The 13,808-nt window shown below is 38.8% G+C and overlaps 1 protein-coding gene across 4 annotated transcripts in view; it reads right to left on the reverse strand.

Annotated features, from left to right (window-relative positions):
* Positions 1-1,869: 1,869 nt before the first annotated feature.
* The window catches only part of LOC106649265 (nucleolysin TIAR), a 497,287-nt gene continuing 485,348 nt past the window's right edge, over positions 1,870-13,808 (reverse strand). For 2 of the 4 annotated variants that reach the window (XM_014366575.1, XM_023458219.1), the window contains exons 5-9: positions 12,308-12,488; positions 9,500-9,629; positions 6,263-6,510; positions 5,996-6,176; positions 4,398-4,482 (exon numbers count right to left, since the gene is read on the reverse strand). In XM_014366575.1, coding sequence (XP_014222061.1) covers positions 4,441-4,482; positions 5,996-6,176; positions 6,263-6,510; positions 9,500-9,629; positions 12,308-12,488 — 782 coding nt within the window. In that variant the 3' untranslated portion in view covers positions 4,398-4,440. Of the gene's footprint in view, positions 4,505-5,995; positions 6,177-6,262; positions 6,511-9,499; positions 9,630-12,307; positions 12,489-13,808 lie in introns of all 4 variants that reach the window. The other 2 variants (XM_014366573.2, XM_014366574.2) reach the window with 2 other exon arrangements.

The raw sequence follows: 13,808 nt of genomic DNA on the forward strand, positions 1-13,808 counted from the left end.
GCATAATTTAACGATCACCGATACTCTTTTCCTGTGGTATTCAAGCTTCTACTTTTCGTTCATTATTTGGTTATAGATCATTGTGAAGTATCATTGTGAAATGCGCGATTATTTAAATAATAACTGGCTGATTCCCATTCGAATCTTCCAAACTTGACGATTAATTTCCACGAGCTTTAATGAGGTAAAACTTTGATTCATGAAATTTCATTTTCACGATGAAGTCAATGTAATTTGTTTTTGTCTTTTTTACAAAACGCGAAATCATCTTCATTCGTCCAACCTTTAAAGCTTCTGTCAAGTGTTTAAATCTAAAAACTACGATTTTTTTTCTAACTACAATTTACACATCTGCCGGTTTAAAAAGTTATGATTTTATTTGTATATGTTTACATTAGCTAGTTAGTACGCCCTTAATGTTTATATCATTACTTTTTTCTACTCTACGGCATTCACATTCATTATTCTTTATTTCATTGTTAATATGTATTCGCTTGCATATTTCGTCATTTATAGGGTTATATTTATCTATCGTGTATATATATTTTTTGTTTTTTTTCCTTGAAACTATCAAATTTAAGAGTGTATATGCATACTTTTTTCTTTTCCGGTATTTGACTCTATACATGTCCTATACTTTTATATATTTATATCCATCCACTTCCATGTATATGAATATCTATATATTTATAATATTTATAACATTCGATTATTCGTGCATTGTCGCTCGTGTGACGCATTTTCAAACTTTACAAGGCTAAATGTAAAGAAGTACCAGCGCGTGTACGCGATCAATTTTTTTATGATTAAATTTTTCATGGCCAATTAGAATTCTGATATTCTAAAGTTACTGTAATAACAATGAAAAGTCTTTTTGACCGATTTATCGAAAGAAATATAATAAACTTGATAATCTCGAGCGAAAATAAAGCTGAGGAAATACTTGCTCGATGTAAATCAATGTCGCGCAAACTCACGTCATTTCATTTGATAAATTTCAGCATGACTGGAAAATTTATCAAAAATTTTAAAACATGTGATTTTTTTAATGCAATTCTCTGATTGTCTATGGTAAATGTTCAAAAATTAAAAATTGTATTTCAAGTAACTTATACAATTATATTCATTTTTGTATCAAGCAGGACGTAATTTTAATTATCACAAAAAAATTATATTTGACCATTTGTAATTGGCTTCAGAAGGTTGAGGCATTTTGAAAAATATTGATTTTCATCTCCATTGTGAGCAACTTTTTTTTCAAAATAATTATTTATTTTTTATCACGAATGATTGTGCTAATGATTTACGTATGTTATATTTTCCGCAATGAAAACTGAACGTTTTTTTATGAAAAGGTTGAACACTCGTTCATAGATGAGGTTTCATGTTTTTATATGATTTTTGAATTAGATTATCACAAATACAACTCATACAAACCGGTATAACTGCTGCATTTCCATTTGCTTTTTTACCCAAACAAAAATATAATCCAAAAATACTTTTAGAGTTGGTTTACGATAAACTTTTCAAGCCTTTATTTTTTTTCAAGGTGATTTCAGTTGGTGGGCCTTATATGCAGTAGGACACGCGGCTATTGTTTTTGATACACGTATAAAACTATTTTTTTTTTTCATCTAATGACCAACGAAAAAGGAAATTGTTTAACGTGCATTTTCATACTTTGCAACTACTTTTGTAATTTTTTTTTAACATTCACTAAGTCACTTGCTCAATATATTCGTTGATAGAAGCCCTAATTCGAGCCTTCGAGAAGTCGGCGACAGCACGGGACACGCGACTACAGAAAATTTTTACTCATTCTCTTATAACATATATTGTGCTTTTCGCAATGTAAGTCATTTTCTTTACTTTTTTTTTTTGCTTCAAGTTTTATCAAATTTCTATTGTTTGTGCTGGGTGTGCAATTACGTGTCTACCTATGCATTGTTTTTTTAATAATTACTTTTTATTCTCACTTCTCGAGGTTCATGCACCACTTTCGATTTTTTTTTCTTATGTACGTTAACTTTTTTTTTTATATATACCTTGTTGATCTACTCTAAGTAAGTGTTTAGCATCATGTGTACTCGTGTACGCATGGATGAAACATTCAGTCGAGTCGAAATTCGAAGTGCAGACGTCGTCCTCGGCGCTACCCACAACAGCTGTTTCGTTTTTTTTTTATATCGATAATAATTTTTCTAATGGTAAAAAATCTATTTTTTTATCCGATTAAAAACTCTTAATGACATTTTGAATGTATTTATCTTAGATAGACTAAAAACATTTTGCTCTTTCAATGAAGTTTTACTTTAACGCCATTAACGATTTCAAATCAAGTTTTTCGGAATAAAAAATTCTGTGATATGAAGTAAGTAAACTACGTAAAAAACTTTTTACGTACAAATGATATTGTATAAAAATAATAGCTGATGTTTTCTTTCCGTAAAAAAGTATCATCAAGTTCATTGAAAAAACATATCTCCGTGAGGATAGAAATCATGGTACATTACAGTATCGTAGCTACTTTGATAGATATCACGTCGTCGTAATTTTTTAAATCATTATTAGCGTTTTTTTTCTCATAAACTTTACGTCGCAGTGCCAAAAATATTTTCATCGAAAGTCAGATAACTCGCACTTGTTCCCATTTTTTTTTGCTATAAAATTTTTTTTTCTTTTTGACCAAGTATTGCTTCGAGAGTAGCTCTAGACTTTATACCGCAGATTCACAAAAAATGATAATTTCTTCCTTTCACCGAGATCTTTTTCCATGTTCTTTTTTCATTAGTTTATGTTGTTGCTTTTCATGCCGCGTGGCCGATTTCGTTGTCAACCGTCGAATTTTGGCTCGGCCCCTTTTTTTACGGGATCAAGAGAACTGCCACGTTCTGTCGTATATTAATATAATATATACCTATCTAACTATCTACTTGCTGCTAGACAGTAAATATATTTAACTATCGCTTTTTTTTACTTTTAACTAAACTTCTCGCGTCTCTCACATATTTCACGTTACAGATTATGATTTTTTTCCTATATATTCGATTGCGTTACTACTACACTTTTTTTCACTCAAAAATGCACCTTCGGTTACGCTAAATTTATCATCTGATGTTTTTTTTTGTCATCATATATATGTCATCGAGTGGTCGGTATGATTATATTAACATTTACGCAATAGAACTTAATGAGAGCATTATCAGCGTGTCAAATCGTACTTAGTTTTTTTCTTCTTTAAAAATCAGATTTTCTCTGTTTCATTTTTTTCGATGATAAATCTACAAAAATAACGAATTGCGGCTTTTTACTTTTTTTTTGTTAATATTTTGCTATCAATTTTTTTTTCTTTTCCATTCGTTGCGCGTCATTCATCAGAGATATCGTAACAATATCCGCTTTTCTTGAACTCTTGGAAGTAAAACTTTTGTCGTCACTCGTAATTTTTTTTCTCTATTTCGTCGCGAACACTGAATAAAACCGTCGAACTCGTAACCGTCCTCTATAATAATATACATATATTTTCGCATCTCGTCGGCCGTCGTCGTCGCGCGTGTGCGACCGCTCACACGATCCTTCTACATTAAATGTTTATTTTATTTCTTTTTTTTTTTTGGTTTTTTTTCTCACGTTTAAATTTTATGCTACCACATCCGTCTCAGCATTTTATATATATTATAATAATATATTCGTTAATATAAATATAGTAATATATATCGTCCGATCATCGAGACGCGCTACTACTTGGCGTACGACTTTAATCGTACTGCATATCTGTCCACATACTACCGATGATTTTTTTTTTTTTTTTTTTTTGTATTTTTGTTTCATTTTTTTTGTTCAATAATACGCAGGTTTTTTTTACTCACGCTCACACAAACAGACACCGACGTGTTATAATATTCGCATATACGGTTTCGTTTTCTAAATATATATTTTTTGTATATATGCGTTTAAATATAATTTTTTCTTTGCTTGTCGTTAAATGATTTTTCTTTCTTTCATTATTTTTTTGTTGCTTTTTGTTTTAAGCGGGTAGTGGCACTGTGTTCATGGGTGTATTCTCATAATAATAAGTCTTTGATTCAACGGCGTCGATCGGTTGTCTTTTGCGTGGCTGATTGATCTGCAATCGCTGCATCTTCGTCGTGATCGCCATCAGCATCGTGATCATCATCAAGAGGCTCGTCAGCGTCATCATCGTAGCAGTATCGGTAGTTGTTGTTGTTATAGTTGTGATAGTAGTTGTAGTAGTAGTAGTAGTAGTGGTAGTAGTAGTAGTTGTGGTAGTTGTAGTAGTAGTACTAGTAGTAGTGGCTGTCTGACCTAACGTTATCGCAGCGGTTGAGTCGGGTCGTGGCGGCATGAGGGGGCCAGCGATCGGTCCTGCTGTCGGCGGCGACGAGTAGGAGGAGGGCTTGACTTCGCGCTTGCTTACCATCACACTAGGAGGCTAGGCGTCAGCCAGTCCTCATCCGCTAGCTGGACCGCAACCAAGAACACACTTTACGAATTTGAACACACAGAAACGCATTGGTTAAGTTCATTTTTTGGTGTTCGTGATCGTTTTTTTTTTTTTTTTAGTCAAGAAGGGGTGAGATTTGTTATACAATGATAGAACACATACATACATTTAATAATAATTGAATGCATTTACATCAAGGCATCAAAACAACGTAATTTACTTTTTTAATTGTTACTCTTGTTTAACTTGAAAAATGAAATTTGAAATTTACTGTTTCCAACAAAGCTAGTTAGTTTATTTGACTTGAAAAATATGCTGATGCTTTGCTACATTTGAATTGTACCGTAGCTGTGTCATTTACTTCAATTAAAATTTCACATTTTCGACGGATTTGAAAAATACGCCGAAACTTGCGTTCTTTTGACATTTCCACATTTTTCATTGGAAATTTTCAAATGATTTTTTTCTTTATTTTGCAAAGAGAGCACACGAGCATGAAAATATAGGTCAGCACATTTTTCAAAAAAATTCAAGTTCAAAAAGATTGATACTAAAATCGAGCGACTTTTTTGTAGTTATTTTTTGTTCATTCTTTAAATTCATGCTTACTCGATTTCAATGATTTTTTTCCCGGGAGAAAAAAAAGAAACAAGCAATTTTCAAACTCAATGTATATCAAAATACAGATTTACGTGCGATTGCATCGACTGCCGTTTGTATGACCACGAAAGCTCACCCAACCTTGATCAACGTGCTTTAATCTACAAATATTGATTTTTCGAGGCATCAAACTTTTTCAAAGAAATTTAGGTTTTTTTTTCTTGACAAAAAAAAAATATTTTCGAACATAACAGCTTGGCTCTATAGCTTCAAATGTAAGCGATTTATATAATGGAGCTCCTGATAAAACGACCAATTTACTTTCAAGTAGTTTTTGATTAAAAAATTTCTCTCAACTTTTGAACATGAATCAACAATTCGAAAACTACTAATGACACTGAAATATAATAAGGCACAATCTAATAAAATTATAAAGCATCAATTATCAACAATTATCGAAAAAATCAATATTCATAAAACAGTGCAAATACTACCATAAAATGAAAAACCAATGCATAAAAGTTGTAAAGAAAGGAGGACTAAGGTCTACTTTTATCTGAAACTACGATGATATCGGCGTCAATCAGTTTATACAAAAACAACGTGTATACACTTTTTTGTCATAATTCATCGAACGATGTTCAATCTCAAATTATATACCATCATGCAGTCACAGTAAAGAGCCTTAGCCAAAGTTTGTTTTTTTTTTGGTGATTGCAAGAGTCAAGACTTTGCTTTAATTTCGTGAAATCCAAAATGATCGACGTGACTCGTTGCAATCGTTTTATCGTTTATTGAATACACGTGCATATTATATCGCAAACACACACATATAATTGTAAACACAATTTCGTATATATATAATATATCCTTCCGAACGTTTGACAATAAAAAAAAACAGTATGTATAGGACATCGAGAGATACTTTACCTGGAACTGCTGCATCGGATAGGCCATCATTTGTGCGGGCGGAGGTGGCGGCGGACCCGCGGCCTGCACGCCGGGCGGCGCCGTGACCGCGGTCGCGTGATGGGGCGGCAACTGGGGCCCGGCTGGCAGACCCTGGCCCCATCCGGCCGCCGTACCTGCTGCGTGGACTCCCATGCCCATTCTGTGTCAATAAAATACATCAACGCTCGAAAATTACCCCCGATAGCTGCTCGAAACGATTGAAAATATATTATGTTCTTCGCTTACCCCATGTACTGCGAGGGCTGATAGCCGGCGAACTGTCCGTACGTGGTGTAGGCGCCCTGCATGCCCTGTAAAAAGCCGCCGGCCTGCATCTGGGTGGCCGTGGTCGGATAGGACTGGGGCGGGTACCAGTAGCCGAGCTGGCCGGCGCTGCCCACGCCGCCGACGCCGCCGACGCCCGCGACACCGGCTGCAGCCGCGGCAGCGGCCGCCGCCGCCGCGTAATACGGATACGTTGCCGACGACAGCGCCTGCAGAGCGAGATAAAGAGAGAATTATTATGGAGAATTTCGTTTCACGAGTCGGGGATTCGATGATGTCTCGATACGAGAGAAAATCAAGGCGTATTGTATATACGCGATCGGAGCTAGTGAATTATTGAGCGAGAGAGAACTGTACGAGGAACGAGTTTGCTCTTTGGTCAAAGGGGGGCGGTAGACGACTATATAGCTGCTGCAACTATACGAGCAAGTTTTGGGTACTGCCTAATGGGGATCTTGCTCCCATTCACCGAGCCACCGCTGCTGCTGCTGCTGCCTCTTATAGCAATTAGCCGAGGCGCGAGCGAGCGAGCGAGCGACTCAACCCGCACGAACAAATGGAGTTATATAAACCGAATCTCGAGGAATATGGAGCACTGTGCTCGGGGATATTATATACTCCGCAAGCTCAAGCTGCTACTGCGACGCGTGCCCGGTTACGAACCCGCGCCCGAGAACGTCATTGTCGCGGATCTCTCGGCCCGTCTTTATTCCGGGCGAGAGAGAGCGAAGAAGATAGCGCTAACTACCGCAACTACTCTCTTCGCGCGCGCTCAGATAGACAATTGTCTCGAGTCTTATCTTTCTCTCTCTCTCTCTCTCTCTCTCTCTCTCTCTCTCTCTCTCGCTTCTTCTTTCTCGACTCGACGGTGTATTATTATGTATGTTATAACGATCGCAAGCTCGCAATCTCGAAATAAAAAAAATATACGTTTAATCGTTGCATTGAATTTTTCGACCAAGTTTCGAGAAGCGACACGGTGTGTGCATATTATATAGACCGCACTTTCGGCGAGGGGTTGGGATCGATCTCACCGTCGCAGCTTATATCTAGAGGCAGCTCCTGTCGAGCGGAGATGTCGATGAACTCGCCACCGACGATGTAACATAAGCATAATTTCTCTCTCTCTCTGTCTCTCACGGAGTTCGGCGAGTAGTAGTAGCTAGCTCTTATTTTACTTGATTAATGCCTCGTTGACTACATCGTGTATGTATATATCTATCCGAGCAGCAGCAGCGTGTGTCTTTCCTCGACTGCTACGATCCACCTTCTCACTCTCTTTCCCTAGCTCGTCGTTCTCTTCATCGAACTCACTCACACAGAGATCGTATATATAACACATATAGATTCGCTCGCAAGTCATCTCGTTTTCGCGGTCTCGTCCGTTACTATCGTGACATCGTCCTAATTGATCCCTATTTCCATAACGCGCCCTGCAAGCTCACCTCCCATCCTCCCCTGAATGTGCCTATATAGATGTATGCCGTGTACGTATAGCCGAGCGAGATGCTGCGCCGCTCGCTCACACTTCTACACACACAGAGAGCACAGCCAGTGGGATTGGATTATTATGCAGTCTCTCTTTCTCTACCACGAGCTATATATATGTATTCGATAGATGTTCAGTTTCCCTCGAAGCTTGTAGAATAAGTCGCGAATCTCGAGAAACCAGGCGGTGGGGGGGTTGACTTCGATTGTTCGAACCCGACAGCTCGTGCAGAGTTTACTTTTGCTACTATAACACACACTCACACACACGCACGCGCGATTCTTGGTTTTTTTCGCCCGATGCTACGAGAAACTAAAAGGCAAAATGTACAAAAATTGAATCATACTTATACAATTATCTTTACTTTTCTACTTGCGGATTCGCCAAAAAATGATACGCGCCATCTAGTGATGAAGGTTGACAAGATGGCAAATTCGTAAGACTATACCCAAAAGGAACATTAACGCCATGTCAATAACTGAAAAATTGTGCAGGCAAAATTTCACACTTATCAGTCGAAGTTCATATTTATTTGATAAAAATACAAATTATCTGTAATTAAAAATAGAAACGAGTCCAATTTTCTTTCAATATATAAATCACGCTCATTCGGTGTACATAGATTAAAACACGATTGCTTGAACAATCCTACATTTTTTTAGCAAAAGTAAGAAACGAATTGGAAAGAGGCACGCGAGATCTAGAAAATCAAGCGCACGCGCGAAGAAAAAGAAGTTCCGCGGTGGGTCCGGGGGAAAATTGCGAGATCATTTTTATGCTTTGACTTATCAATTGCGCGCTCGATTTCTCTCACCTTTAATAGTCTCTCTCTCTCTTTTCGCTGCCGCAATGGCCATTCGAGAATGGCAGGGCGAGCATTTAACGGGGCCAATACTGATATCGTAACTAAAACCTATGGTTGTTCTCAGTAGAAAAATCCGCCTCTTTGTGGTCTCGCTCTTTCGCTCTCTCTCACTCTTCTAAGCCCCCCTGGCAAATCCTGGCTGCTACTACTGCGAATGCTGCTTCGGAAAAAGGGGTAAAAATCCTTTGGGGGCGAAAAAGCCCTTATACCCCATATAATAGCCTCGGCTACCTCTACACCTCTCCTCTCTTTCTCTCATCCTCCATTTAGCCCTAGAGGCATAACGCTTGTATTCATTATATATCCCGCGCGGTGGTAGTATAGGTAGCAGTGTACGTTTCCACTTAGAAATGTGCCCCGAAAGCGCCGCGCGCGCGCGAGTCGAAACGTAACGGTCGCCGATAATCGTAAAGTTCAATAGAGGCGAACGCGTTTTCCTCCTTCAAGTCTGAAACGAAAGGTGGGAGGGAGGGTGCGGGGTGAGGGCTAAATGTGCACAACGCGCGAAAGGCAACCCTCACACACACACACACATACACATAGAGGTATAGGGACTCGAACTGTGGGTTGGAGCTTCGAGGCTACGACCGCAAAGCCGCATTAGCCGTCAATCTTACTTGGGATTAGCTTCGACAGGTTGGTTGCTCCTTTGGCTTTCTCTCTCGCTCGCCTCGCACACAGGAGTGCTAGCTCTTTTTCGACCGTTTTGTACACCTGATATACGATCGTCATTTAAATTTGGCCGAATGAACAATCTCAGACCGCTAATTGTGGAAAATGGATAGCCAATTTTCACGTCAAGGACTCGATAATGATAATAACAATAATATTCGTTTTGCCTTACCTGTCCAGTCTGTTGCGCGTTGTTGGGATCCCCGCTCTCCTTGCCCCAGCTGCACTTCACCGTTTGGCCGTTTATTTCCGAGTTGTGTAAGGCCACGATGGCGTGCGTCGCCGACTCTTTCGTTGAAAACCTGTGCGTGAGAAGAAGAAAACACACGAAAAACGATTATTATCGAACTTATTTTTGCTTCGAAAATAGGATGTGTGTCGGGCTTGCGAAATGTAATACATGCCCACCGATATATACGAGATGATTCGATTCTTTTTTCTTTTGCTCTTGCATCAACATACAAAAATTACACAAGTATGCACGTAGCGAGACGCGCGCACGCGTCAATTTGTCAAGTTTGCGCGGCAGTTAAAAATTAAATCGCGCGCCAATTTGCAAAAGGCAAAAAATACCATTAACCGCTCAGCCGTCGTCGTCGTCGACGTATTTATACATACAGACATACATATAAACGAAAATAATTCGATAATACAGTAAAGTTACGTTCGTACAACTCGGTATATATACGCGTTTGTATAAAATTTCCGCGCGCTCTTTGCAGACAGAGATAGAGAGAGAGAGAATCACATTTAATTTGTAAAAGCTCTATGAAGGCTTTTCCGTGAAATGCAAATCAGTCGAGCGCGAGTTTGGGCCGAGTGAGATGTGTACGTTATATATTTCAGGCCTTGCCTAAGTGATTATTTCAGCGTCAGTCAACTACCTGATGCAAATTATACTATCTCTCTCTCTATCTCTGTAGCAAACGTTATACGTATATACACGTGGAAAATTCATCCCACGCTCTAAGCGCGCGACCCGATGGATTGAATCAGACGCGCTCGATGCGCACATCAAGCGAGGGAAAAACATAAAGAGGAAAAAAAACATAATGTAATGATAAATATTTTATCGGAGGTATAAAAGACATAGGATATCCCAAGGGAAAATTTGTGCGCTTCTGTGTGTATTATGTACAGTTTGTTATTTCGATGAATTATGTATCCGCGTGTAATTTTCGTCGTTATATACGCGCGCGAATTAATAGCCGTGCAGGAAAGTTCATCGATACAGCAGCAGCAGCTAACTCTCTCTCTGATATTCTTCCGGAAGAAAAGAGGATAGCTGAGCAGCAGCAGCGCGAGAGAGCAATGAAAAAGAGGAAAAAAAAAGAGGATCAGAAAAAAAAAGGAAAGAACGGAAAGTATCGTCTTTCCTGTTTCCTCCCCTAATACCGTCGATAAGTAGCCCTTCTCGCTCCGACTCTCTCTCTCTCTTTCTCCCTCACTTTTACACACAGGACTCTACTCTCTCTGCTGCTGCTGCTGCTGCTGCTATACACGTGGGACAAAGAATATTACCCTCCCAACTCGTTCCATTCGTCATTCCAACGCTACGACGTCCGTTTCCGGGGGCTCGCTCGAGCTCGAGCTCGACTACTCGCTACTATACGGTATATGCTATGGCCGGGGCGTGCGAAGAATCGAGCACTGGGCAATTAGGCGGGTAGACTGTGTGTGTGTGTATATATATAGGACCGGCGCTGAATGGACTCGAGCTCGGACACAATGTGTATAAGGATTGGGGATCTATATACTACTGCTGCTCACACACATACCCACTTCCATGGACTGAGAGACAGACAGAATGGCCACATGGTATAGCAGTATGTGCGGTGTGCAGTTCTCGTCGTCGTCGTCGTCGATGGCCCATACACAGCGTCAGCATTTCGCGTGCTACTGTGCTTGCTTCGATCTTTTCTCTACGCGCGCGCGCCTATATAATACGAGCGAACAACCCCGTCGCGAGACGCTTTTTCGGACTTGGGCAAGGAGAAATCGAGACTATAGTCGTTACCGTATACTATGCGGTGTGCATATGACGTCTTTCTCTGTGTACGTGTACGTGCTTTTCTTTTTTTTCGTTCCGAAAGTTCGACGTTTTGATTCGACCAACACGTACGAGAGCAAAAAAAAAATACAGGCAGATGAATTAATCAAAAATGATAAAATAATAAAAATACTCGAGGCCGAACTACCGCTGGGTATAATTATTTCTGTTCTTGCTCCGTTAGACAATCGCCCGAATCGAGGAGCTCCGTGTGTTTTTTTATTCTTCTCTCTTTCTCTACCTACCCCTACTACCCCCTCGGAAGATTTCGTTTTTAACGAGAATCGTGGAGTCGAGGCATGATTCCTCGATGCTCAAACGAACGTGAGGCGGAGAGCGCGCCCGCCCGCCCGTGCCTGCCCGCGGTGTATTTATGTAGTTGTGCGCGAAACAGATTGAGAAGAAAAATTGAGCTGCACGAGAGCAGCAGCAGCAGAAGCCCAGAAAGAATTGATTTTATCTTTAAATGAACAATAACAAGCCTAATTTCATTTCAAAGACTAGCATTTTTCACATTGCGAAGTCTTGCCACCGCCGCTGCTACCTCGAGCTAGTAGTAGTACCACGCGAAGTCACGTATTTTCCAGCATTTTAGCTGCCGATGCTACTACTGCTGCTGCTGTTCTGTACCCCTCTGCTGCTGCTGCTGCTTTTTGTGCTGAGTTGAAGAAAATAAAAATCGCACAACGACGGTCAATTTTGCCTCGCTATCGGATGCCAATTATTTTTGTGGAACAATGAGAAAAATCGAGAGCACAGCGGAGCAAAACACCATTGCAGTAGTGACTCGCGCGTTTGGGGATACGTGTGCTCTCGCTGCGGACGTGTGTGTATACAAGAGAGGTAGCACGGCGGCATCGGGACAAAAGGGAAGAAAGGACAGAAAAAAATAAAAAATGACAGAGATACTCTGTCCAGGTTGTACAGTACCTGATGAAAGCGTAGCCCTTGTCTTTGAAAACTCGAATTTCCTGGATCGAGCCAAAGTGCGAGAAGGTCTTCTGCATGAGCTCCTCCGTGAGACCGTTGGTCAGTCCGCCGCAGTAGACTGTGCAATTGGTCGGGCTGCTCTGATTGTAAACCTCGTCGAACGTCAGCGGCTTCGCGTTGGCTGCAACCACACAACGAACGATAACGATTTTATTCGGGTTCGGTATATAATTCGGCTGAATTGCAAAAAAAAACTATTTTCTCTCGAATCGATTTAAGAGAATGATTCTTTTTTTTGTCCCAAATGAGAATTAGTGGACTTGAATAATGTTAAAAATAGTACAATATATATATGATTATTATTAACGCACACAATTTGCGGACATTTTAAATTGTATATAGATGAAAAGTTGTGAGTAGTAAAAATGAAAAAAATTTAATTTTGAATTAATTATATTATTTTCTATTTATGCTATAAATTAAAGGTGAATCAGGTTTTGATGAATAATATAATGTAACATAAGAGATTAGTGGAGATTACGTTGGCAAGTTAACACTTTGCTAATGCTTGTAAATGCTTCATTCGGTTTTTAATCAGAAAAAAAATAAGATTATTTAACTTTCGTAAAGCTTGTGCCAGTAAAGTTAAAGATATAAGCCAAGAGAAGTCAAAGCAAATTTATTAATCATCATGTTCTTCAAGTCATAAAAGTATATTCCTTGATGGAGTTATAAGTAAAAAAAAACCTGACACCTTGCTAGATCCTTCACTCGAAAGATCTTGATTTTTTTTATCTCATTAGTGATGTAAATGAATTTTGTAAAATTATATAGAAAAAACCAAGTCATGCATAATTTTTCAAAAACATTTTTATGTAAATCTATGGATATTAATAGTTTGAAAAATCGATTATTCTGAATATATAAATATTATTTACAAATTGGTAATATCATAAGAATAGGAGATTGCTATATAAAATATATACGTTATATATGCTTCATCCAGAGTCATTTATATATAAACTATATCGAGTTAGTATACAAAAGAAATATTTATTTTTCATCAACAGTTATGCAAAAACGCTTTTCATTAATATATGGGTATTATATGTCACAAGATAAAAAAAAGAGAAACAATCCACCAGCACAAATCTAGATATATATAATTATCGTTAAGAAAGAGAAAAGATAAAATACAAAAAGAGATCCTTTATTGCGAAGCCGCAGATTCTTTTTTTATCATTATTATCGTTATTATTATTATTATTGTAAAAGCTGAAAAAGTATTTTTTACGTTAAGGTAGAGAAAATCGAAATGTGTAAAAAAGTCAAGATATCTGGACTACTGTACGGATGTGTGTGTGTGTGCTAGGCTACGGCTACGCGCGTTCGCCATTTTTTCTTTATCCTTCGATTTTCGCTCGGCCATACCGTGAAAGAGTAGAGAGAGAAAGAGAGAGGGTTAACTGGCTTTGACTGTATAGCTTCGAATATATATAAT

Source organism: Trichogramma pretiosum, unplaced genomic scaffold (assembly GCF_000599845.2).
Source record: "Trichogramma pretiosum strain Unisexual culture from Peru unplaced genomic scaffold, Tpre_2.0 scaffold17, whole genome shotgun sequence".
NCBI classification, from domain to species: Eukaryota; Metazoa; Arthropoda; class Insecta; order Hymenoptera; family Trichogrammatidae; genus Trichogramma; species Trichogramma pretiosum.